This window comes from Orcinus orca, chromosome 3, assembly GCF_937001465.1.
Source record: "Orcinus orca chromosome 3, mOrcOrc1.1, whole genome shotgun sequence".
In the NCBI taxonomy this organism is placed as follows: domain Eukaryota; kingdom Metazoa; phylum Chordata; class Mammalia; order Artiodactyla; family Delphinidae; genus Orcinus; species Orcinus orca.
Window position 1 is genome coordinate 173,077,136 of NC_064561.1, and position 25,610 is coordinate 173,102,745.

The following is a 25,610-nucleotide window of genomic DNA, read 5'->3' on the forward strand; positions in this document are numbered from 1 at the left end:
TGGCGGTCCAGTGGTAAAGAATCCGCCTTACAGTGCAGGGGACGTGGGCTGGATCCCTGGTCAGGGAACTAAGATCCCACATGCCGTGGGGCAGCTAAGCCTGCGTGCTGCAAACTACAGAGCCCATGAGTTCTGAAGCCCGCACGCCACAACTACAGAGCCCATGTGCCCCGGAGCCTGCGCGCCACACCTGAGAAAGAACCCGCACACCACAACTAGAGAGAAGCCCGAGCGCCGCAGCGAAAGATCCCGCGTGCCTCAACGAAGATCCCGCCTGCCGCAACTAAGACCTGACACAGCCCAAAATAAAAAATAAATTGAAAAAGAAAATAAAAAAAGCCAGGAACAGAAGCAGGCGGCAACTTGCAGGGGGAATTTCAGAGGGCACCTGCTATGAGCACAGAACGTGATTCCGTTTCAGGCAGAGGAAGCAGGGATCAAAGGGGAACCGCTCCAGCCACGAACAGCACGTTCTTTAGCCTGAAATGACCAACTGTGATTCTGGGGCACATGCCTGTCACCTGACTGAGGAGTAAGGGTTTCAGGAGTACCAATTATTCTTGGATGGGTGATAAAAGATCCCTCAGTATGATGAAATGAAATGTATGAAGGATGTATGGAGGGAGGGGCAGAGGGCAAATAAAGTCAGTATCATGAAGTAATAGCAAGGCAAATATGTGTAAGGGGGGACAGAAAAGGAGGACACCCCAGGAGCATGGCAAGGGCAGCCCACACATTAAGGAGGGACACCATTAGGGGGGCATCGGGCTCTGCAGTGGAAGCGAGGACAAGGTGAGGCACAGGTGACACGGCTGGGCCCACGGCCGACTCGGACATCGGGGCAGTGCCAGAACCTCAGCCTCCCAGGTATTTAGATGAAGTCTACTTCGCTAAAAACAGATGTTGAGATTTAGAATTTTAAATCATCTTTTCATTCCACCCCATCCCCAGCGGGTAAGACACTCCCTCCAGCAGCTGTCGCTCCCTGAGGCATCAAGTTGGGGGAAAGCGCCTCGCCACCCAGGGTCGTTCTGAGCACAACCCTGTCTCCCCGAAACAGTATGCAGCTGGTCCAAGTGTACTTCCTCTTGTGCTCTTCAAATCTCCGGAGACAGTGCCTGTTCCTGCAGACCGGCCTCCCTCTCCGGAGACTAACGCGTTATTCCCTGCGCTCGGCCAGCTCTGGCAGCACCAGCTGTCTCTCCTCTGAACTCCCCGCCCCCCAATTTGGGGGCTGAAGCGCTGAAGGCAGCACCAGGCGTGACCCAAGCAGCAGTGAGATACGTCACCCTGGGGGAGGAATTATTGCGGACACTGTCCCTCAACACAGGTAGGAATGTTCTTTGTTTAACACGTGCTGCTGCCACCTATGTGGCTTATGTTACCTCTGTAACCCGCCTACTTCTGATTCAAAACAGACTCATGAATCAAAACCCATGAATGAAATTTCTGTCATAGGTCTGGACTTCTTCTTGCCGGGATCTTTTCTGATTCTATTTTATTATCTGATATATCTGGCAGCCCCTGGTCTAGACTTTGATCAACTTGCCCTCTGTGCCAATCCACGCACTCACAGGCCTCGTGCTTAGAGACAGAGGTCTGCAGTGCAAACAACCTCCAGCCCCGCTGAGGTCATCCACTAACCAACACTCCCACTGCCAGCCTCGGCTGCAAGGCTTTTAACGCAGCCACGATTAGTTCTGCTTCAGCACCGAGCCTGTCCTGGCTTTATCGCAATTTGACCACTTTCAAGACAAAGTGCTCTCAACACAACAAAGGCAAGTTTTCAGGGTGCCTGGACTTGGATGTACAATCTCTCCAGATGTCCCAGACGGACGCAAGAGTTCTGAATAGGTGGGTGGAGGCAGTTCAAAGACATGGCAACCGCACAGGCTGCTCCCCTGCAGCAGGTGACACCAGGGATTAAAACCATCTGTCTGTGGGGCCTCAGGTCCACCTGGGATGACTGGCCTACCCCCTCCCATCACCCCCTTCATCAGAAAGCTGATTCAATTGTGGGTCTGGGCTGGAAATGACTTCCTCATTCACAGGCAGGGTATGAGCAATGTCTTCCCATCACAAACACTTTCTTCCTAGCATGGCCTACTCAGAGATCAGTATGGGAGGATAAGGACAGTCTTGGTCTTGTGTTAACTGACACCCTCAACTGATTCTTTTTCACAGTGATTCAGCCCATATCTTCCTGTCTGTGTACAAATTAAATGTCAAATGCCTGGCTAAATGCTCACTAATTCCACTGCATACTCTTCATCCAATCAGAAACCTAGTAAAGAATGAAATAAAGTTCACATGGCATGACTTGTTCACTCACTTCTTCCCTTTTAAAAGGCAGTTTATAAACTGACTTTTCTAGAACTCTGCTTAGGAGTGACCTCAACCTGAGTAATATGTGAAATCTACCTTCTTAAGAAGGCCTTCTGGCATCCCTTCCTTTTCCCACAGTTCCTTAGACAGCAATACACCAAATCTGGTGAACTAACTATCAAGTTCTTTCACTACCCAGGGATCTAATGTGTCTTGGAATACGGACTTGAAATCATTTAGGAGAAATAAGTTCGTTCTTATAAAAATCTTCACCCATTTTGGTCATCAACTTGTATCCATCAACATCCTGGGCCCCAAGCAGAAAGCCCGACCCTTCCTTGATCTTGTGGTTCTGCAGTTTGTGCTTTATAAAAAGGAAGAGAAAACAAACAACAACAAAACCAGAAAAGGCTTTTCAGTCTCTGTAGGCCCAGCTGACCTAGAACTTTTAAGCTTTCTGACAAAACATTGCTGGTGATCAATCTTTCTACAGCTTATTCAATAAGAACAATAAACAGTAACAAATAGTACACAACAGAAATACACACGGATAGTTTACTTCTCTCAATTAACCGAAGCCCTATCATATTTAGTTTATGAAGCTGAGTATCAAAATATTAAAATGCCCTCTAAAAAGAAGTCTAACAAGTAAACAAGATTACACATACATCCATTTTCAGCTGGGCATTTTAAGACCTAATGTTGTATTCCCTGAACTTCTGTACAAGTGCCTCACCTCCTCGTTACATTAACTGAGGCCAATCTACAAACAACTAATTAAAGCGTATGTTTGCGACTCTCCGTTTAAAAGCAGACATTTAGACCCTCCCTTCAATAAGAAATGATAAAATCTGGAGTTAGTGCACAGGGGTATACATTTAGTCCCCACTGTAACAGTGAGTTACAAATAAAGATAAAATAGTATATTATTAATTCATTCATTTAATAATCATCTACTAAGTGACTATTCTCTGTCAGGTATATTAGAGTTCCGTACAGTTTTACACACTAACTTCTAATTTCTCTCTTGATCTAAAAATTGTCTCTGACTCAAAATATTGGGTCGATAAGAAGAAACAGAAACTTCATGAATTTAAACCAGTTTTAAACCATTCTCTAGGGAAAAAAAAAAAAGCTTTACATGAATTAAACTAAACTGACAAAAGAATTTTCCTTTTAGATAATAACATCCCTCTTCCCCACTGGCCAACCCAAATGTTTTACACGTATTTACTTGGTGAAAAAATTCATTTATTTTGCAGCTTTGGCTGGGAACAAAAGTAGTTAGTGATGTGAACAAAGCAATGTATGCCAATGTGACGGAACCATGAGCAAAGATTCTCTGTAACAGCCTCCTCTGCCCTGAGTCGATGTAGCGCTGGAGCTGTGCACCCAGCAAGGCTCTGACTGCTGATCTGAAGGGTCAGAGTGAGGCGCTCACCCTGAGAAAGGGCAACAGAAGCAGATTAAGCAGTTCCTGTTGCTCAAAGATGAGTAAGGAAGGTATCAGGATTATACCCAAGTATTCATACCCAGGTATTTATTACACCTCTGTGTCTTATAGTTAAATCATTTGTCGAGTAACAAGGCAGGTGAGGAGGAAAAACAAGGACATTTATTGGCAGCTAGGATGGTGAGTGTGTAATTGCATCCAATTGGTCCACAGCCCTCAGAGCTGCTGTTATCCCCAATTCTGCAGAGAGTGAGCTGAGGCACCACAGAGCAGCCTGTCCCAGGTCACTCAGCCAGGTAAGTAAGGGGATGTGCTACACTATAGCATACTTTCTTAATTATTTTAATAAAGATTATATTTTTACAGAAAGAAAGCATAAATGATTAGATCTATTTTTTTGGATATTCCCACCTATGGGAAGACCACTTATTTTTTTTTTTTTAAATACCAGATACCACAATCTATGTGAAGGCATAATTGCCAAAGCAGTAGGTAGCAACTGAATGTTGACTTTGAAACCAAAGTCAAATCCAATGCTCAGTCTTGCAAGGGGCGATGATGTAGTGGACGGTTCTAGGCCCTGAGTTTCCCTCTTGCTTCCTCTGGCTTGTGGCCGTTTAATTGCTCGTTTCTGTCTACATCAGATAAACAAGCTAAAGAAATCAAACATTTAAGAGTGTATTTAGAGAGTTCATCTAAGGAATTGAATATTAACATAAAAATCGAGATGTGATCACAGAAGGTAAACTTTACTTCCTAAAATATTATGCATCTGATCTTAACCTTTCCCACTGGACTTCTGAGATGTTAAAGAGCGAGGTCACTCATACATTGCTGCTGGGAGTGTAAAATGGTACAGGCATTCTGGAAAAGTCTGGCAGTTTCTTTTAAAAAAATGTGTTTACCAAAGGACCTGCCAGTTGTACTCTTGGGCATTTATCCCAGAGACATGAAAACTTAAGTTCACGCAAAAACCTGTACATGAAGGTCCACAGCTTCTCTGTTTGGAAAAGCCAAAACTTGACAATATCCCAACGGTCTTTTAAAGGGTAAATAGTTAAGAAACTGTGATACAGCCAAACCATGAAATACTACTCAGCAATAAAGTACTGACACATGCAACAACAGGCATGGGTCTCGGGAATTTTGCTGAGTAGAAAAAGCCAATCTCAAAAAGGTACATATTGTATGATTCCATTTATGGAACATTTTTGAAGTACAATTATAGAGATGGAGAACAACAGACTAGTGGTTGCCAGGGGTTGGAGGTTGGGGGTAGGGGTCAGGCATGGGTGTAAGGAGGCGGCAGAAGGGAGCCCGCTGGTGATGGGATGATTCTGCATGACTCTGTACATTCAAAGTGGTGGTGGTTACACGAATCTACACACGATAAAATCTCACGAAGCTAAGCATGCGTGCGCACGCGAACACATACACACACACACACATGAGTGCACGCACTGCACACCGGGGGAAGCAGAATCTAGGAATAAGCTCTGGGGAGCGTGGCAAAGCCACTTTCCTGCTTTGACAGTGCACGTGGTTATGCGAGATGTGACCCCTGGGGGGAGGCTGGGAGAAGGGTGCAGGGACCTCCTTGTCTGTTTCTTTTTTTCCCAACTTTCAGGGATTATAAATATTGCAAAATAAAAAGTTTTTTTTAAAAAAAGCTGGGAAATATGTTTAAAGGTATCACCCATACATAGGAATGCACAAAAAACCAAATCATTTTAGAGAATAGAGAGAGATGAGTCATAAGTAAAATCCAGCTGAGAAGGTCAAAATAAAAGGCTTGAAAGTTGGAAGCCAAATTTTAGAGCTCTTTGCACAGGAGACAGAAGGGATCTGAAAGAATCCGATGCCGAGAGGCTGGGATCACCCCTAGGAGGCCTGTGACCCCACCCCTTCCGAGAGTCGTGCAGAACAGAACCAGGGCTTCTCTGGAAAGCTAGGTGTCCTGAGCGGGGCTGCATCATGACTGCCAATGACCACGAGATCCATCAGAGGGCAGCTGGTCTACACGGGCAGCATCAGCTACCTGTAGTCAAGTTTCCTGAATTAGTTTACCCGGCAGATGCCTGACTGGTTGGTTCTCCAGCTCCACAGGGGAAGAAGAGAAAAGGAATCCGGGCCCTTTGAGTGGTGGCTGGTTGAAAAGGCACTGGGTATGTTTTCAAACTCAGTGAGGATGGCAGGAGACGCAGCTGGGGAGCTCCACACCTGGAGGAGAGGAGCAGTGAGCCCGCTTCCTCGTAACCCTGCACCCACTACAGGGCAAGATCCGGATGGCGCTCTCCCTGCTCCCCGGGGAGAGCTGGGCGCTGGCCGAGTGTAAAGAGAGAGGTCTGCCTGCCTTGAGCTATTTGTAATGAGGTGGATGGACCTAGAGTCTGTCACACAGAGTGAAGTAAGTCAGAAAGAGAAAGACAAATACCGTGTGCTAACACATATATATGGAATTTAAGAAAAAAAAATGTCATGAAGAACCTAGGGGTAAGACAGGAATAAAGACGCAGACCTACTAGAGAATGGACTTGAGGACACGGGGCGGGGAGGGGGGGAGGGTAAGCTGTGACAAAGCGAGAGAGTGGCATGGACATATATACACTACCAAACGTAAAATAGATAGCTAGTGGGAAGCAGCCGCATAGCACAGGGAGATCAGCTCGGTGCTTTGTGACAACCTAGAGGGGTGGGATAGGGAGGGGGGAGGGAGGGAGATGCAAGAGGGAGGAGATATGGGAACATATGTATGTGTATAACTGATTCACTTTGTTATAAAGCAGAAACTAACACACCATTGTAAAGCAATTATACTCCAATAAAGATGTAAAAAAAAAAAAAAAAAATGAAGCCAGGCTGGTATGCTGCGACCAAAACATCTCCAGGTGGTTGGGATGCCTTTATTTTTGACTTCTGAATAAAATGAAAGGTTCCTCTTTTCCCAGGCATTACCCCAAACAAAAATGTGTCCCAGTTCAGTGTGTAAGTTTGCAGAAGCAGAACCAAAAGGCTTCTTTACTTAACCCAGCAAGAATCACAGCCCCATTCAAATGGGAATGATCTTTCCTGGGAAACCATGGTTTCTGGGAATCAAGTGAAGAAAAACCAGCTCAAGGCCACTGAATCGATTCCAGAAATAAACTCTGGCTGAGAACTCAATGTCACCACCTGGTTGCCTCAAATAACCCACACATTTCCAAGGTAATTGTCAATTAACTCGGGACCTAATTTTGAGAATGAAGTTGAAGAGAACGAATGGATGAAAATAATTATGCCTTTGCTATATTTGAAAATGGAACTATGTCCCTCTGTCATTAAGTCTCAGAATGATGGGCTAGAAATAGACATCATTTGTTCCACAAGCTGACTGAGTGTTTGCTAAGTCTGGGAGGCAGGCTACAAAGACAAGGGAGACAGGGTTCCAGCCTTCAAGTAGCTTAACCTCTATCAAGAGAAACCAACAGATGTCTAAAATACGTGATGCGCAGAAGCAGAAGTATGTTCTTCCAGTGGTCATTCATTTTTATACCCCCTCCCCGTATGTTACAGGTGGCTTTGGGAGACACTTTGAAAGGAGTAAGTGAAAGAATAAATGAACGAATTAACAAACAGTGCAAAGAGCATTCAAAAGGAAAGGAGGACAGGTAACAAAGGCCTAATAATGGGAGCATTATAATCAGAATGGAGGTGAATAAAATGCTAGAAACACTGAAGGGAAGAGAGGGATACAGGAGGACAAAAACTACAGGAGGACAAAATACAGGAGGACGAAAACTCTCCTAAAATAAAGTCAACATTCCTTCTAAATACTACAGTATTACTTCAAAGACATTAAAAAAAAAAAAAAGAGGAGAGATTATCAGTCTTCGGGTCTTCTGAGAGGAGATTAAACATCTCATGGATTCTTTCAGAGAAAAAGAAAAAAGAGGAAAGGGTCCCAGGATGCTTCCAAATCTGGGTTTAAGGGTGAAATTGGGCTGACACCTCTATCAACCACCTTCTGTATTCAACCTCAAGGTATAAAATATTTGCCACCCACGTGAAAATTCAGATGACCCTTGAACAAAGCAGGGGTTAGGGGCGCCGACCCTCCGCACAGTCAAAAATCCATGTAGGATTTACAGTCAGCCCTCCGTGTGCGAGGTTCCTCCACACCTGCGATTCTATACCCACAGATCGTGTAGCGCTGTAGAGTTTGCTACTGAAAAACGTCCACGTGTATGTGGATGTGTGCAGTTCAAACCCATGTTGTTCAAGAGTCAGCTGCGGGTTCCTCTTTCCTCTCTTCCTGGGAACAAGCATCTGCGTTCTGTCCTCTGGGGTAAGAGAGTAGAGCCCAAGGTCTCCATGCTGAACCTCAGTGCCTGGTCTGCACCGAGACTTAAAACCACCAACCTTCTCCCAGGTGTGATTCTTAAAAACAATTCCTGAGTCAACACTGAGCAGATATCACCTTGACCTGGCACCTTTTCAAAGTTGGTTGTTAATGAGATCACCTTTGTATTACTTGCTCCTCAGAGAGCCAGAAATTTACTGCAAAAAAGAGAGGGCTAGAGGGCTACTCTCCGGAAAGAGTGAGTCTTAAAACCACTGCCGAACATCTGGGAGCGAGGAAGGTTAACCTCCGCGTCAGGAGAGCCTTCGACAGTTAACTTCTAAAAAGCTTCACGTATTTGCCTGAATGAAAAAGGCCACTTGCTTTTCCTATCTCCCTCCAAGTAATTTGAAATTGTATGATCTGCTTGAGAAAATTAATTCTGCTAACTTAAATCTTCTAGCACTTTTTCATTCATCTGATATGCTAAAATACCTAGTGACTTGATGTAAACACACATTTAATTAGCATGATTTCCTCCTCTTGTCCCTTCTCTCACATTTAATTTTGTTTAGGAACTCCCTGGCAGTCCAGTGGTTAGGACTCCACACTTCCACTCCAAGGGGCTCGGGTTCGATCCCTGGCTGGGGACCGAAGATCCCACAGCCTGCACAGGCCAGCCAAAAAAATAAAGAAATAATAAAATACTTTTTTTAAAAAAAGGAGTTAATTTGGTTTCAAAACACATAATGAAATTTGTTCTAAATGAAGTTTTCTTTCAACAACAAGTTTCAAAACACAGCAACTGAAGAAGCTGTCCCTCCTGCATAAAACCTACCAAGTATCCTGGTGGGTCTGAGGGCATTTGTGCAGCCCAGAGAAAGGAGAGCGAGGAAGATTCTGGGGCTGGTCAGGAAAAAATAAATCTACCGAGAAAATGGCTGAGGCTAAAAATGGAGTCCAAGCACATGAAGGGGAAGAATCAGACAACATTCCACGCCTGTGTGTGGCCAGCTCCCCTCAAGTCCTGCCCTCCCAGTCACCTGGGCATGTTGGTACCCCGCCTCCAACTGTCACCGAATCCTTCCCTGACCCGGGTCACCCGGGGTCACATGAGATTAACAGGAACCAAATCACAGTAAAATACCAGTTTCTCTGCTACCGTGCTGGTCTTTCATATAAAAAGGAAAGAATGAATGCACTGACAATTCTCCAGTTGTGAAGGTGAACCACTTAACCTTCAAAGCAGCTTTAAGCTCTCCTCAGTCTACGAACTTCACATATACTAGAAGTTCCTACAGCGTAAGTCGAGAAAACAAAATGTATTTTCACTTTTCCATACATTTCCAAGCCTAATGACAAAACAGACTCCATAGTTTACTAACTGGAATGCTTCTACTGTAAGATTTTTCCTTAGAAATGCTGCTGCTGTTACAAAAACCAGTGAACCCAAACGTAGCCTCCGGAGAGCAGCTTTCGTAAACGGCTTTCCTTTTAGTTTCCTTTAACGCCTGCTTTTGGAGACGCATAACAAGGTTGAAAAGTCATAAATAATGCTTCATGGAAAGAGCCTCTCTTTGTCCTAACTGCAAGTTAAATCTTCATGAATCCTGCTAAAGAATATTCCTAAGGCCTATGACACAGACAAACATCAGGATACAAGAACTGGCTCTCGATCTCCAGACTCCAGGCCTGCCGCCACTGCTGCCCTTCCCCTCTGCTCAGTCTGTGAACGCTGCCCAGCGGCCTGTCCTTCCTCTTGGGCCCCTCCAGGCCCGCGGCGCTCCCTGTGGCCCGAATAAGGAACGCCAGCCCCCATAACCACCCACCGCGCCTCCCTCGGGAAGGTCCGGGCTGCCCAGAGCCCCTCGCCTGCTTTCTGTCTGTCACAGCTTAATGAACAAAGGCACAACCTGCTTTTTCACAGGCATCATCTTCTCTCCCTCTCGGCTAGGGTGTAAAAATGCGTAAGAGAAAGAGGAGGTGGCATACGAGTACTGATGGGAAAGAGAGGGTAACACACAGCTATACCAAAACAGGTGCTGTAACAGGTGTGTGTAAAGAAAGTTCTAGAGTGCAGGGGGAACAGCTGACTCTGCCTGGGGGAGTGAAGGGAAGCAGTACATAACTGCAGGGACCAGATCACGAGGATGAGGTGATTCAGGCTGGTGCTCCAGATACACACAGAATCTCTGATGGTTCAAAAGCAAGGGTGTGACCTAATCAAATTCATATGCCTTGGTGGCAGGGCTGCAGAGCCAGGGAGACTAGTCAGTGGTTGTGGCTTGATTCGAGCTGAGAGGGGAACTGGTGACACATGCACCCGTAATCAGAACTGCCATGGACCGATGTCCACTTAACGTGTCTCCTTGGGAAAAACAGTCTCTCTGTGAACACCGTGAAGTCTTTTTCAGTGGTGGCATTATTAAACCAGGAAAAGAAGCCACTCCTGTCAGTTTTCTATTCTGACAACTGTCCAGGGTCCATAAAGCACCAGCTGCTTTGCAGAAAGGGCTGCTTAGGGTCCCGGCCATTTGCCAAATATGCCCCCTACACTGTCTTCCTGGGCTCACGAAGTTTGAGTTGGAAGTGAAGAAGGCTGTCCTGAAGCCAAACATTCAAGTCAAACAAGCAGGCTGGTGGGGGACTGACTGTCCAAGATCCCGGACCCGGTAGTGAAGCTCTTTCCCTTTAAACAATTTCATTGGTTCCTGATCTTGGATGCCTTTACACAAGGCAAGCCAGGCCTGGCCCCTTCCAAGTGTCTCTCAGAGTCTTACTCCTCCCAGATCCTTCTTCCTAGCCTGTTAACTACCGCCTTCATGTACTCAATCTCAAATAACCTAAAAGGGCCCCTCATTTCCAACTTATAAAGAGCTGTCAAGTGAGAATTTTTTTCACCTTAGAAATAAGATGTAGTAAGTCGACATCTTAATTTGTAGTCCTACCGAAAACTTTACTTTTTATTATAAATCCTTCTATCTCAAAAGCGACGTAATAGTTTCTTCAATTGTAACTTTCTATGATTTTCTTTTTTTAAATTTTTACTTTATATTGGACTATGATTTTCACAAGAGTAACATATATGCAAAGTATAATTAATACCAACGTGTTTTCCATTTACCAAATAACACATTACCTCTTATCCTGAGACAAGTTTATCAGAACAGCATACCTATGACAGTAACGTGAATATTATTAAGGCCGTGCTGGCTTTGCTACATTTAAATTCAACATTATGTAAATTGCACTGCTGCGAGTATCTGAGAGCAGCCGCACAGCCTGATAAAATCAGAAGGCAGCCAGGACTTCAGCCACATGACAGGCTAACAGACAGAAAGGAGGTCCCACAGCTCTGAGCCCAAAAGGCAGGTCGTCTATTTCTGCTACAATGGCTGTGCCCTGCCTCTCGCCAAGGACCCCCTTAGCTCCTGTCTTCCCCGCTCCCCTCCTGGTCCACAGCTCCCAGCCACGCCCTCCCTCACAGGTCTGCTCCCGGCAGATGCCACCCCCTGCAATGGCACGCGTGTGCCCGTGTGGCGAGGACGGCCAGCAAGGAGGCCAGCCCTGCCCCCACCAGCACAAACGGTCACCTCTGGTCCACTTTCTCACATCACGCCCATCCTCATTCCTCCCCGGAGTCCAGAGGCCCTTCCAGACGGGGCTCCGTCTCTGCCTCCGGATGCCTCACCTCTTTCACGTGGGTGTGAAAGGACACCGACATGTCCAGGAGGATCTTCCGCTGCTCAACTCGCCGAACAAAATCTTGTATCCGGTCCTCGAGCTGATGGGCGGCCTGATAGATCTCTTCCGGGTCACATTCCCCAGTCTGAGCCAGCTGTTCTGCTGCTTCTAGTAACTTATCCGCATTGGTGTACGTGTTCTGTGCAAGAGAACATTCAGAGACACAGAAGGTGAATAAAAGACATACTGGCCAGGCTGGGAGCCATAATACACTGGAACAGAGTCAGCGTGTGATGTTCCTTTCTGTAAATCAAACAGAGAAAAGAGGAGGGGAAGAGATGATTTTAGGAGTTCAGAACATCTCCATGAGCAGCCTTTTCCATTCTCGTTTGAGGCTGTTAAACCCTGAACCTCACGGCAAAGCCCTTCCGTCTGAGGCAGCGATGGGGTATCTGGTAGGCAGCTGCTGGCCGTCTCGTGACTCATAAAGGGCTTTGGGCCTTTTGCTGCCGCGCAGCCAGAAGACAGCGCGTAGCCACAAATGCCTACCTCACTTTTCCTCCTGGTTTTATGACAGAGTGCAGAGTTCCAGTTTTGTGTCTTTCAGTATGATATGCCGCTTTAGGATAATTCCCCAAGATCAAGTGAAAAGTTACGTTGCAAACAAACACAAGCTGCTGCCTCTTTTCACATGTTTCTACTTATCAGTAATTCTGTGCTTATCTTTCCTCTACTTCGGGGGATATGTTTTTTAAAGAAAAAGGAAATAATAACTACAATGCCTATAAAGTAGGCAGAGAGCTGAGAGTTGAGTATCAATGGGGTGTCTAAAATACTCTGAAAATTACTGTTTTAATTCTTGATAAGCGAGGCTGCAAATGGCTTCCTCAAATCAACAGGTTTGTTAGAGGCCCGACAGTGTTCGAGGGACCTGCTGGCCAGAGGGCTGCCGACGGGGACGGGGAGCAGTCCAGCCGGGTGGGGGACCTCAGTGCAGGAAAGAACAGAATTCAGGCCCCAAGAAGCCCAGAAGAGGCATGCGGCTCCCCGTGAGACACTGGCTGAGCCCTTCGTCCTTCTCCTTCCCCAGCATTTCAGCCCCACAGCCGAGCAGGGTCGGCACCTCATGGGTGAGATGGGGGTGGCCCCAGGTGTGCGAAGGCGCCCCTGTGGGGAGTCCGAGCCTGATGGGGCACAGGGTGCCCCTGCCCTGGGAAGCCTCCCAGGTGGAGACTGGTGACCTCCAGGGGTATTAGCCTACTAATAAGCCAATGCATCAGGATGATGAGAGGCGGGTTCCTCATTTTGGAGGAGAATACTTGAGTCAACCCTGCAACACTGGACTGGAACTGGAGGATCCATGTAAGTTCACAGTTTTCAAGAGACACGTGTGTAAGTGCGCACGTACCCTCATGTCCCTCCCCCGCCCCCCATCCACCAAGAGGGCCTGGGAACAGCGATGGCCCAGCAGCACTAAGCATGGTAGCACCCAGATCTCCACTTGTAAGCACCATTCTGCTCTGGAGGGAACCAGGGCTCCGTGGAGAAATGGCGGACTCCAGGGTTGGGGTGAGACAAAGTACAAGATGAATCTGCGACATCTTACCGTGCCCCAAAGCAAGGAGAAGCCCAAGAACAATGTGGACAGGAGACAGAAGCCAGCTTGAGGAGGCGCATGCTGGCCAAACGAGGGACAATCTGAGCATCAGAGGGAACAGTGACAGCGATGGAGGATAATCCGTCCACTCAACCGGAAACCAGGAGTCCCGACTGACACAGAAAGTGAAACTGGAGGATGGACGGCATAGTTATAGAATTTCAAAGTACCTCCCCACAAAGTACTTGCTAATTACAAAGGGGGAACGACTCACTTTACAACGGAGACATCGGGCAGACACCACCTTAACCCAGGGATCAAAGTGGACACCACAGGTAACAGGACAGATTAAACTGTGCAACCCTTGAAGGGACGGAGTTAGGAGGACACGGCAGCACTCCCGGGATACACCTGCCGAAGACGTATAACCAGAGTACAGGCATGAGGAAGCATCAAACAAACCCAACGTGAGGGGCATTCTCCAAAACAACGGGCCTCAGAGTTTCCAAAATGTCGTGTCACAGAAGTTAAGGAAGGACCAAGGAGCGACTCTAGGCTGAAGGACACTAAGATGTGACGGCTAAATGTCACAGGTGGCTCTACACTGGATCCGTTAGCTATGAAGGACATGGTGGTCTGAGGGTTAGAAGGTAGCCATGTGTCAGTGTTAATTTCCTGATTTTGATGGCGGTATTACGGCTGTATAGCAGGATGCTGGTAGGAAACACACACTCGAGTCAACGGTTTAGCGTGGCGGGTAGGTTCTTTGTGCTGTATTTCCAACTCTTCTGCAAATTTAAAAAAATTTTACAACAGAGTAACATTCAGTGTGATAAGTATGAGGTGATCTCAAAAATGACACTGACGCACACTTAAAGAGCACGCAAGGCCCAAGCGTCAGGGTGGGGTGGGGTGGAGCGGTCCATCCTGGGCAGGCTCTGAGGGGGTACAGTGTCGACAGGGGATTTAAACGTGACAATAAAGACCAGTTGGAGGGCGGTCTGCTCTTCGTCACCAGCATAGGTCGATGGCTCCCTGCTCCAGTGTGACCCTGGCACGAGCCCTTACTGGGCGTGGGTCTAAGGGCCTCCCCCGCACTGAGCTGTCTGATCCTAACCACAGCCCCTTTTACAGGTCAGAAGACTGAGGCCAGGAGGCCAATCTCAAGACTCAGAGGCCAAGGCTGGCAGGTGGTGAAGCGGGACGCATCCAGGCCTGCCTCAGGGGCCTGGGCTTTCAACAGCCCAGTGTGTCGTTCAGCTCACCCCTCACAACGGTGGTTCACGCAGCCCTGCTTCACACGCTGCAGGGCTGACAGTCACCCCCTTCTCCCTGTCCCTCTGGAAAACCATCTTCAGGGGACTTTTCTTTCTTGGTACTATCCAAGTCTCACAAGAATGTTCTGCACTACTAACAAAGGATCCTTCAGAACTCCTAGACATGATGGGAGAGACGTCAAAGAACCCCGTAAGACTGACCGACATGGCCAGACTCGGAAAATGTCTATGTGCACACTTTACAGAGTGTGAAATCAATTACGTGGCCTCATCTGAAAAGCACAGTCATTCCCAATCTGACTGCAGAGCTTCAAAGCACAGTTAAAGGGTTTTGTATATATTCACCGTGACCCACTGGGAAGCTAAGCTGTCCTGACTCCTGCGCAGAGCAGACAGTGCACCTGCCCACTTCAAAAGAGCTCTGGAACGACAAAAGCACTTTTCAGAAAAGTCCACTCTCCGTCCTGCGCGACTCTGGCCAGCGGTGACTTTGTGACAAGAAGCCCTTCACGCAGATTATCAAACCACCTGGGAGATTCCGAAGGACAGGACAGAAAGACTGTCACGTCAGTACCTGGGTGTCGCCGTGGTGACCCACAGCCTCAGGCTGGATAGGATCAGCCCTCCTCATGGCCAGACGGACGAGGGAGGAGTTAAACTAGGAATGAGAATCACAGCGATGCGGTAACGATGAGGGATAAGGAAACCATCGACGACGACACAAAAAGAAGCGACGGAAAATGTCGGGGCCACGAGGAGCCTCAGGGGGCCTCACAACCACATGCAGCGTGGATCCGGGATGGGGCCCCGAACAGGGGGAAACGAAGGAAACCTGAACGAAGTACGGACTTCTGTTCATCAGTATTAGTTATTAATCCTAACAGTATCGGTTCAATATTACATTCGTATAATATTATATATTATTAGTATGATATTAGATCAATATTAGCTTATTAATGATAACAAATGTACCGCACTAACGAACGGTGTGAGTTTTGATAACAGGGGAAACTGGGTGCAGGGTATGAGAATTCTCTGTATCATCTTCACCATTTTTGTGTGTGTGTGTGTGTGTGTGTGGTACGCGGGCCTCTCACTGTTGTGGCCTCTCCCATTGCGGAGCACAGGCTCCAGACGCGCAGGCTCAGCAGCCATAGCTCACGGGCCCAGCCGCTCCGCGGCATCTGGGATCTTCCCGGACCGGGGCACGAACCCGTAGTCCCCTGCATCGGCAGGTGGACTCTCAACCACTGCGCCACCAGGGAAGCCCCACCATTTTTCTGTACATCTAAAAAGTTGTCTAAGAAAGTTTATTAAAAAGATATGATGTGTATGTATGTACACACACACACAGAGCAGATTTTTAAAGAACAGCCTTCACCTAGGGAACAGGTCCTGAACACTGTCCACAGATTCTGTCACCTAGTCCAGCGGTCCCCAACCTTTGTGGCACCAGGGACCGGTTTCGTGGAAGATGCTTTTTCAACGGACGGGGCCGGGGATGGAGGGAGGATGGTCAGGCAGTCATGCGAGTGATGGGGGCGGCAGAGGAAGCTTCGCTCGCCCGCCCTCCACTCACCTCCCGTTCCTAACAGGCCGCAGACCGGTACCGCTTGCGGACCCCTGACCTAGTTCTTCCCTCCGGGGAGGCTGGCCTCTGGCCCCTCAGCGCAGCCCCTGGGCACAGAGAAAGCTCTCCTCACGATGGGCAGCTATCAGCCTCAAGGTTCCTGCTGGGCAGGTTCGCATACACGTTGCCCCCAGAGGCCTCCGCTCATCAGAGGCCGCACAGTGAGGTGACATTCCTGGGGACGGTGGCTTTATGGGGATCCACGCTTCCCTGCGGGGCCTCCCAGGACCGTGCCCTGCAGCTCTGAGCAGAGGCGTGACGGGGCCTCGGTGCTGGACGGAGCAGACAGCGTAGCACGCTGTACGCTGCACGTACACACCTGTTAAGAGCCGAGTCCTGTTCTCGCATCTATTGTCACTACAGCCGTGAAGCCGCTTCCCTCTCGAGTTTAGTAAGTGGATCTGCAGGTGACAGAGCCTCCCAACACATGCCAATTCTGAAGGCTTTCCGCCTCTTGGCCAGCAGGTAAAGACAGTTACAACAATCAACGTCCCAAAGGAAGAAGTGCATTTCTGAATGATCTGGGACACGAAACAGCACTCATTTCGTCTCACCTCTCATTTTACGCTTGAAGACCCTGAGCCAGTAGGAAGGTCTCCGTGGCTCTCCCTCGGCACAGCAGTAGGTGCTGCTGGAGCTAGGGTTAGCCCGCGGCCTGTCTGAAACCCAAGGCCAAGGCCTCCCTGTGCACAGAACCTACCCTGGATCCTTTGGCCATGGAAGAAATGGATCTCCGTGTGTTCATAAACATACGGATGAGAAACACTAGCTTTGGAGCACTTGCTCTGTGCCCCGAAGCAGGCTTGTGACAAGGACACGATTTCACTTCGACTTTATAAGCCAGAACACGGAGACAAAGAGGTACAAAAACTGAGCCAGCAGCCAGGAGAGCTGGGACTGTCCCCAAAACAAAGGCCTCGGCCAGCGGTCCTCTCAGAAGGGAAGGCTGAGTCACTCAATCTTAGACTTACAGCAGGGAGGAGGCGTCAAGCAAAGGAGGCTGTTTTTGGGTCTGAAGAGACTGGAGTCCCCTCTTCCACCCACTGCCCTGTCCCCAGGGCATCTCCCCCGGGGCCCAGTTCCTGGTCCATGGGGTGGGGTACCAATCCCTGCAGCGAGGACTGAAGGAGATATACTGTAGGGCCAGGCCGGGGTGCGCCCAGAGAGTTTCCTTTTTTCTTGAGAAATAAATTAAAATTGCACAATGTCCTAGGTCTCAAGAAACACAAGAGCCTTTCAGAGGAGGATCAGACCTTCTCTCCCTACCGTCCACAGCAGCTACAGCCTGGGTCTTACGCAAGATGGCCAGAGGCTATATTTAGAAACTGGTTAAAAAAAAAAAAAAGATGGGTTTTCTTGATCTTAGGAAAGGAGGAAAACACAAGCATGTCACGCCTGAATTTCAGGTGTGCCGAAAGTGCCCACGTGCTGTGCTCAGAGCATCCTCCCTGCAAAAGATGAATGAGCTCAGGAGAGACCCCGGGGGTTAGAGAATTGGCCTGATTAGCTTCTGAAAATCCAGAATGAATGGTTAAGGTCTCCTTGCTTTCCCGAATGCCACACTTCTTTATCCTGGACGACACGTTAATTGTATCGCACACAAAAAAAGTCACTGACAGAAATGGCTTCCTGGAGAACAACTTTGAGATGTTTACGTCTTTGGAAGGTGATTTGAATCCCAGGGGACAAGCAGACATGAGAGAAGGCACCTACAGGAAGATGCTATGCCAGAGATGTACTGACTCCTATTAGAGACATCTTCTGTGCTCTCAAAACCAGCTTCTTCCTCGAACCAGAATTTTCTCAGCTTTCCTGGCTGCTGTACTCATAGCTTTTTAAATCTAAAAAGGGACGTTAAACTTGGACAATTATTTATAAGGTAGAAGAGCAGGGACTGTCAAAGAGCACCTTCCTTTCCCAGTCATTTGCAAAAAGCCTCACGTGGAAAGCATTGTTCATTTCTTTTTTAAAGCTCCTGCGTGAACGTGCAAAGTGGCTGCATCTGCCGCGCTCTAGAAATTCATCAGCATGGCGTCATCGGATAGGATCTATCTACTCAACAATCACTGTACGACATACAGAAGGAATGATCTTCAGATTAGTCATGAGGGGGTTCTCGGGTCTGCCGAACCGTGTGCAGAAATGGTCCCACGCTTCCTGATGTGGCTCTAGCAGTGTCTGAAACAGCTGAAACCAGGGGCCTCGCAGCGAAGTCGAGGGCCTGCAGAAGTCACACCGGCTGCACAGCTCGCTGCCGCCAGGGACACAAGAGGCTCTTTTCGGGTTCCCCCTTCTCAGAACACTAGAACCGTCCTACACAATAATCTATATTTAGTAGGTTTTAAATGAATTCAACCAGAAGACTTCTGACACTTCGTTTCTGAATCTCTGTCATGTTACTTTACCATGTCATGTTTTGAAGAAGCTGACTTTAAGAAAGATTCATTAAATAAACTGCTAATTCAATATCTTGAAACTAAAGATTGTCTAGAGACAATTTAGAATTCGTTTTACAAAGGACCCTTCAAAACACAACCCCAAGACACACACTAACTCACCTTAAACTTAACTATGAAAAAGAAATTTCTTTTCCCTAAACCCAAAATGTGTTTTACCTTTGTGAGTACGTTTCAGAAAATGAGAAAAGGCTCTTTATTAAACACTAAAGATGCCTCTCTGTTCCTGTTTTTAAGGTGCCTCCAAAGGCCATTCTGTCCAAAACATACATACATCTAAAGCATGACCGTAGACCTCCCTCTGCCGTAGGACTTGGATTATACTTTGTTTGGACAGAAAGCAATCGAAGACGGGAGGGTAGAGAAGGAAAGGTGGGGAAGGCATTCCCTCCAGTGGCCTCGCCCCCTGCACGAGAGCAAGACTGACGTCGTCTTCTCTGGGAAGAGGCAGACAGCTTTCCATGAATGAAGCTACAAACACAGAGTGTAATCTGGCTCGATACCCAGGCCGCTGTCTAGCCCGAATCCGCTGCACGTGGTCTTAATAAAGCCCGGCTCCTTGCGGAGCCACTTCACACGACAGACCTCTCCTGGCTTAAAACGCTACCCTCCTCCCTCTTACACCCCTCAAAGAATCTTTATTAAACAAGCTGGGGGGGCTAGAGAGAGAAGCCCACTCTATTTCTTCAGGTCTACAGCCCCCTCCCAGCTTACTACGTTTAATCTGTTCTTATCGTAGAGGGGTCCAGGGCGGCCCCCCGGTGTCCTCTGAGGCAGGGCACGTTCCTTTCAGAACGAGCCTGAAGTGGGTCCGTGATGCGCAGTTTCTGCAGGTACAGGGGCAGCGAGCACCGGGCTCCAGAACCCCATCAGGGACCACTCGGGCCCTGTCACACGACACACACTGAGCTGGACGCATGTCTGCAGACAGAAGGGATCAGAGCCTTTCACCCTGAGGCAAGTGGAGGGGATTTATCATACAGGAGGGGCTGGTCCCCGTTCACAGCCAACCACGGCAGACTGCTGAATGCCCACTCTGGGCAACAGCACGTCCCTGTGTGCCTCCTGGCTACAGTTTTATCAGCCAGGGACGCAGAAACCGGAAGGCCGGTGCCAGGGGCGATGGAGGTAAAGTGCACAACACTTCCTCTGAACCAACGGTATCTAAAACATGCACCAGCATCAAGCGACATTCTCCAAGTGACGGGAGGGCCTATAAACATTTCATGCCAGAAGGAAAAGAACGAAGAGAAGGAGAAGCTGGAGATGCTGGGCCAAGAGGTCAGAAGTGAGGGGCCAGGTCCCAGCAGGGGGTGGAAATGAGTGCACGGCCAGGTCCAGGGCGGAGCGCTCAGAGCCTGCCCCCCGGCGGGTTTGCAAAGGAGAGAGGCCCGCGGAGAGGGGAGGCTGGGTGTCTGTGCGTGGCTCCCCAGGCCCCGGCAGAATGAACCCCTGGCACACGACTGGTGATTATATGAAGACCAGAGGGAGGGAAACCGGGTGCAGATGTTTGCAAAGTGAGCAAAAGGTGTTCACGTTTAAGGTTTTTGTTTTTTCATGCACAGTTCAGACTTGGGCTTAAGGACTCTCAATTTAAGGAAAAGAGGGTCAGGTACCCCTTAGAGTCCCAGGGTCAAAATGCCAAAGATGATAAGAAAGCAGTGAGACCCGGCCGGGGAGCGGCGGAAGCTGACAGGCCCCTGCCTTTCTCTGAACCAGGGGTAAAGGCAGTCCTCCCTCCGCTCTGGGGCTCGCCCTAGAAACCTCAAGACGCAAACGTGCCCGACAAAGAAAGTGTTCCCCTCTTGCTGCCCCCCGAGCCCCTGTGTTGACGGCTTTGATTGTCATCTTAGATCTGAAGAAGTAAGATTACCATGAAAAGATAGGGCGAGGGTCGCCACAGAAGGCACCACAGGAATTAGAGGGAGGGGTCAACAGGTGCTGGACGCACACGAGGACACTCGGCAGGCCAGCGCCTTTCCACTGGAACCGAGCCCACAGTCACGGGGGACCTTGCTACTTGGGGCAGGAGCCTGCTTTGGGTTTGGTTGTTTGCAGTCCCACCTCTTAGATTCTTTGGCGCCTGAAGTCTTTGCTCAGAGGATCCAAATCTCACATCCATCCTCAAACCACAAGGCTACAAAGCAGTAGCTTATCTTATGGAAAAACCAAGGGGAGATGGAACACATGCTCCACATTTCTTCGGCTACGAGAGGAAGGCAAAATATTTGCCAGCAACCGTAAGTAGGGACATCACACGTAATGCAGAAAAGAGAAATCCAGAGACCCATCCTGGTGCGGCAAGGCCGCTGAGCACGGAGCCTCTTCCATCCCGCTTCTAAGATCAAGAATGCACAAGGCTGGGTGTCACTTTAACTTTACATACAGAGACTTTTACAGTGTAAAGGAGGTAACTTTTTTTTTTTTTTGTGGCACGCGGGCCTCTCACTGTTGTGGCCTCTCCCGTTGCGGAGCACAGGCTCCGGACGCGCAGGCTCACGCGGCCATGGCTCACGGGCGCAGCTGTTCCGCGGCATGTGGGATCTTCCCAGACCGGGGCACGAACCCGCGTCCCCTGCATCGGCAGGCGTACTCTCAAGCACTGAGCCACCAGGGAAGCCCTAAAGGAGGTAACTTTTTAAAGGCATTTTCCCTGAACAGGACTGAAGTGCAGTTTGCTTTCTTATCTCATGACTCTATCTCACATCAGCTTCCTGAACCCTCTGTCGTGTAAAACCCATGGACGCACCCACTCCTGCTTATGTTGGCGTTACAGATTTTGAGACTAAATCGTTAGATGTATATTGACACTCCCCCTTTTATAACTGAAGGCTCTCCTTATTTCTAATGACCTTTTTATGCTCTCACGTCTATTTGCTTAACACCAATATTCCTATACCAGTTTTCATTGGCTTAATAGTTGCCTGGTGGATCTTCTTCTAACACTTTACATACTTTCAAAATTCCTGGGTATTTATGTTTCAGGTTTGCCCTTTGAAAACAATACACAGTATGATTTTTAAAAAACTATTCAATCAGAGAATCTTTCTTTTAACAAGTATAATCTATTTTGCATTGACTTTAATTACTGCTATTTGGGGACAAATTGCTACATCTTATTTTGTGATTTCCGACATGATTTTTGTTGTTCTCCTTTCTTTTGCTTCCACTAGACCCATTTTCCTGAGTTTTTACTTATCTGGTTTTCTGTATTTCTTTTCTCTTTATACTTATGGGAAGCGGTGTTTTCTAACCCTGCACTTAGTAGTCATTCAAAAACGCTCACACGCACCCCTGTCTTTACAAATCTAAGACGAGCAACACCTCCTGCCAACCTCCTCAGGACACCTCTCCACCTTCTGTGTTCAAGTGCTCCGGGGCTTTGCTCCGTCTTGTTTTTAACTACCCCCCAATTCTACCGTCTTGTGTCTAAATGGTAAGCCTTTGATTTACAAACATATTTACCAATTTCTGTGTTCATTACTGACCTCAAGCCTTTCTTCTCATATTTCCTTTTTATTCATTAAATTAACTCGTTCAACAAATACTGCTGGACGCTTAGCTGCCCCACGCCAGCCTTGTTCTAGGCGCTAGTGACAGAGAAGTGAACAACACAAAATCCCTGCGCTCGTGGAGTTTAAACTACAGTGGGTGCTTCCATTACTCTGACTAAACTACACACCTCAGTTCTCCTGTAAGTAAGTGAATGGTAAACTCTCTTGGTCTTGGTCTATATTTTATTCTCACTGTTGAATGACAGCTCCACTGGGTGTGGAATTTCAGGTTCAGAGTTCCTTTCCCTCAGGTCTCCGTCCCACTGTCTTCCAGAATCTGCAGTTACTGGTGAGAAGTCAGCTAAGAGTCATTCTCACGGTTGTGATTTTGTTATTTCTCTCTCTCCTTGTTGAGACTCTGCCTTTGGTGTTCCTCCGCTTTACCATAATGTGTCTCAGTTTGGATTCATCCTACAATTTCTTTTGAAAACAACTTCTACCCTAGCTCCTACAGCTTCCACATATATATCATGGCATGGTAATCTCTCCCTCCTTCACTCCTCTTTCTTTCAAAACACAAACCTAAATGAAAGGCACATTTACCAATGTGGGAAAGACCTGGGCGAGATGTCATACATGTCACTATCACACACACCTTACTTCCTCTCCAGCAGCCCTCACTGTGCCTACTTTTCAGGTAAAAAAGTTAAGCTCAGAAAGGTTAAGAGACTTTTCCAAAGCCACACAGCTGGTGAGCATTACAGCCAACATTCCAACTCCACAAATCTCATGCTCTTAACACACCACACCCCTGCCTCCTGTTTCTGAAGCACATGACTTTAAAAGAAATAGAAAAGGGAAAAGAAATGCTGGCCCATCATTACAGAAATTCAAGGACTGTTATTCCCTGATTATGAACTGGAATTTTACAAACTCGTCAACAGACACTTGTACCATAAATATGGCAAAAATATCCAAGACATTTTTCTGTTTCAAGAACTTCGCATTTATGAAAGGGTCAACCGTCTAAATCATCTTTCGGCCAGGCCATGACAGCTTCATCTGAAATCTGACCATTATCTCTGAATCACCTTCAAACCTACGTCATTAAAGCTAAGTCAACAGAGGTGGGGTTAAAACTGTAATTCAAAACCAACCACATAGGTATTTATGGAAGAAAATAGTAAAAGCCATTGTTTTACCTGTGCTACTTCTTCAAAATCTTCATGACGTTTCTGCAAAGCTCTGGCCCGATGGAGAGATTTCCCCACACCTGTATGTTTGCTCAGAAATGCTTCTCCATGGTTCTCAATCCAGTCCAGCACCTACAATGAAATACAGATATACATGCCATAAAAACCATGCCTGCCTCCATCAGTTTTAGGGCTATCCATTAACGATACAGTCTCTTATCTAAACTCTATAAGAAATAAGAAACAAGGGAGAAAAAAAATTGGGAGCAACCGGACAGTAATCTAACACGTTGAGAATTACATCTTCTGTCAGCTTTCCCACCACGATTTTAATCAGCTCTTACTTTAATAGTGCAAGTCTGTCTATGTATAAATATTACATGCAATAATGATTAAATTAAATCTCACCTCAGTTTATGCATGACTGAGCCAACAAAACTGCCTGGGTTTTGTGTGAGATAGTGGTAGTCAAGTCACAGAGGAGCAATTTAACTTAACATTTTTATAAGGCTCAAAGCTTCACAACTCAGACAATTGAAGTCTAACTACAGAGTTCATGTTTTTCTGTCTCTTCTAAAAGACTTGAAACATGTAAGTAAAACCCAGGAAAACAAAACAGCTAAATGCCTCTGTCCTGGTCTTCGAGGATAATTTATTCTATAAACTAAGCTGGTTGTGAAAGCTAAACATCCCATGAACTTAAAGACATAAAAGAGTTCTTGCTAGCTGAAATCCACCACACTAAAGAAAAAGAGTAAAAGTAAAGCAGGGCAACCCAACGTTTTTAAGTCACAGCTGGGGCTGAGTAGTTCACTGGCTACTGCACTTGAGAAGTTGCAAAACGCCAACATCATCACACAACATATTTAAGACAACATCAAATACACATTTGTCTCCTTCTGATGGAGAGGAGATAACCAGCCAAAAACGAAGTCAGTGACGTCTTTAGCCAGAAACTTTCCTTAAAAGATATTTGAATATCTGAAGACATTTGTTCATGTGTTGCAAAGTACTGAAGGCCACCTCGGATTCTGCAATTAGTAGCCATGGTAACTAAGGATGCAGATCAAAACAATCTTGGACTAAAGACCTGCCTGGAGCCGCACAGCTAGGACTGTGGTCTAGAGGACAACCTGGAAGGGGCCCAGTCACAGCCCTCCACTAACTGCAAAATTAAGGGGGCCTTAGGGTGGGGAATGCAATGCACAGCTTGGGGAAGACAGTGGATAATACTGCAATAACTGTGTGTGGACAGCTGGGCACTAAATTTACCCGGTGATTGTTTCACAATGTATGCAAATGCCAAGTCACTACAGAGTACACCTGACACTAACCTAACACTGCATGCCAGCTATATTTCAGTTAAAGTAAATAAATAAAAGGGGCGTTAATTTGAGGTTCATTGCTACAAAAGTGATCCCTTGCCCTTTGTTACCTCCACCACTGAGAGATCAGTTGTGCTGACAGACATCTAGATAAACAGAGGCAGCTGCTAAAGGCCTGTGCACGGACAGCCGGACTCGTCCTCTTCTGCTCCACACCAGTCACCTTCCGGTCTGACTGATGGTCCTTTCTGCATAGGGCTTAGCAAAGTCAGTAATGCGTGTAAATAAAATGGCTCACGAACCTGAGTAAATCCCTGGTGGTCTGTAAGAGCCTTGTAGAATGAGCAGGGGTGTGTGTGTGTGTGTGTGTGTGTGTGTGTGTGTGTGTGTGTGTGTGTGTGTGTGTGTGTGTGTGTGTGTGTGTGTGTGTGTGTGTGTGTGTGTGTGTGTGTGTGTGTGTGTGTGTGTGTGCGCGCGCGTGCGCCCGCGCGCGCATGTGGGAGGACAGGGTGGGGTACGGAGGTCAAGCCTCGAAGCACAGCGGCTGCTCAGGCTACAGGTACACGCTTACCCTATTGCCATAGTTTATTTCTGAACCTCTGTCAACACCACGCTCTGCCAGTCACCCGGGGTCACACTATCAAAGTGATTCCTACTGGATCCATTTGTCTTCTGTCTGTCCACCTCCCAGCCCTTCTGAAAAGCTCCCTCTTTACCTTTCATGTCTAGCCCTCTGCCCCGTAGACACGGGGTAGCCCTTCTGAGCCGCAGCTTCCCGCCTGCTCAGTGGGGATAATAATGGAGGCCTGTGAGTTGTCAAGCACCTTAATATCCTGGCGTGGCAGGTATACAGCACAC

General features: G+C 47.5%; 1 protein-coding gene across 11 annotated transcripts in view; it reads right to left on the reverse strand.

The window, feature by feature from the left end:
* TRIO (trio Rho guanine nucleotide exchange factor) overlaps nucleotides 1-25,610 on the reverse strand; it is a 372,523-nt gene that overhangs the window by 145,849 nt on the left and 201,064 nt on the right. For all 11 annotated transcript variants that reach the window (XM_004274483.3, XM_049708367.1, XM_049708366.1 and 8 more), the window contains exons 10-11: nucleotides 23,437-23,559; nucleotides 11,788-11,979 (exon numbers count right to left, since the gene is read on the reverse strand). In XM_004274483.3, the coding sequence (XP_004274531.2) occupies nucleotides 11,788-11,979; nucleotides 23,437-23,559 (315 nt within the window). The remainder of the gene's footprint in view (nucleotides 1-11,787; nucleotides 11,980-23,436; nucleotides 23,560-25,610) is intronic.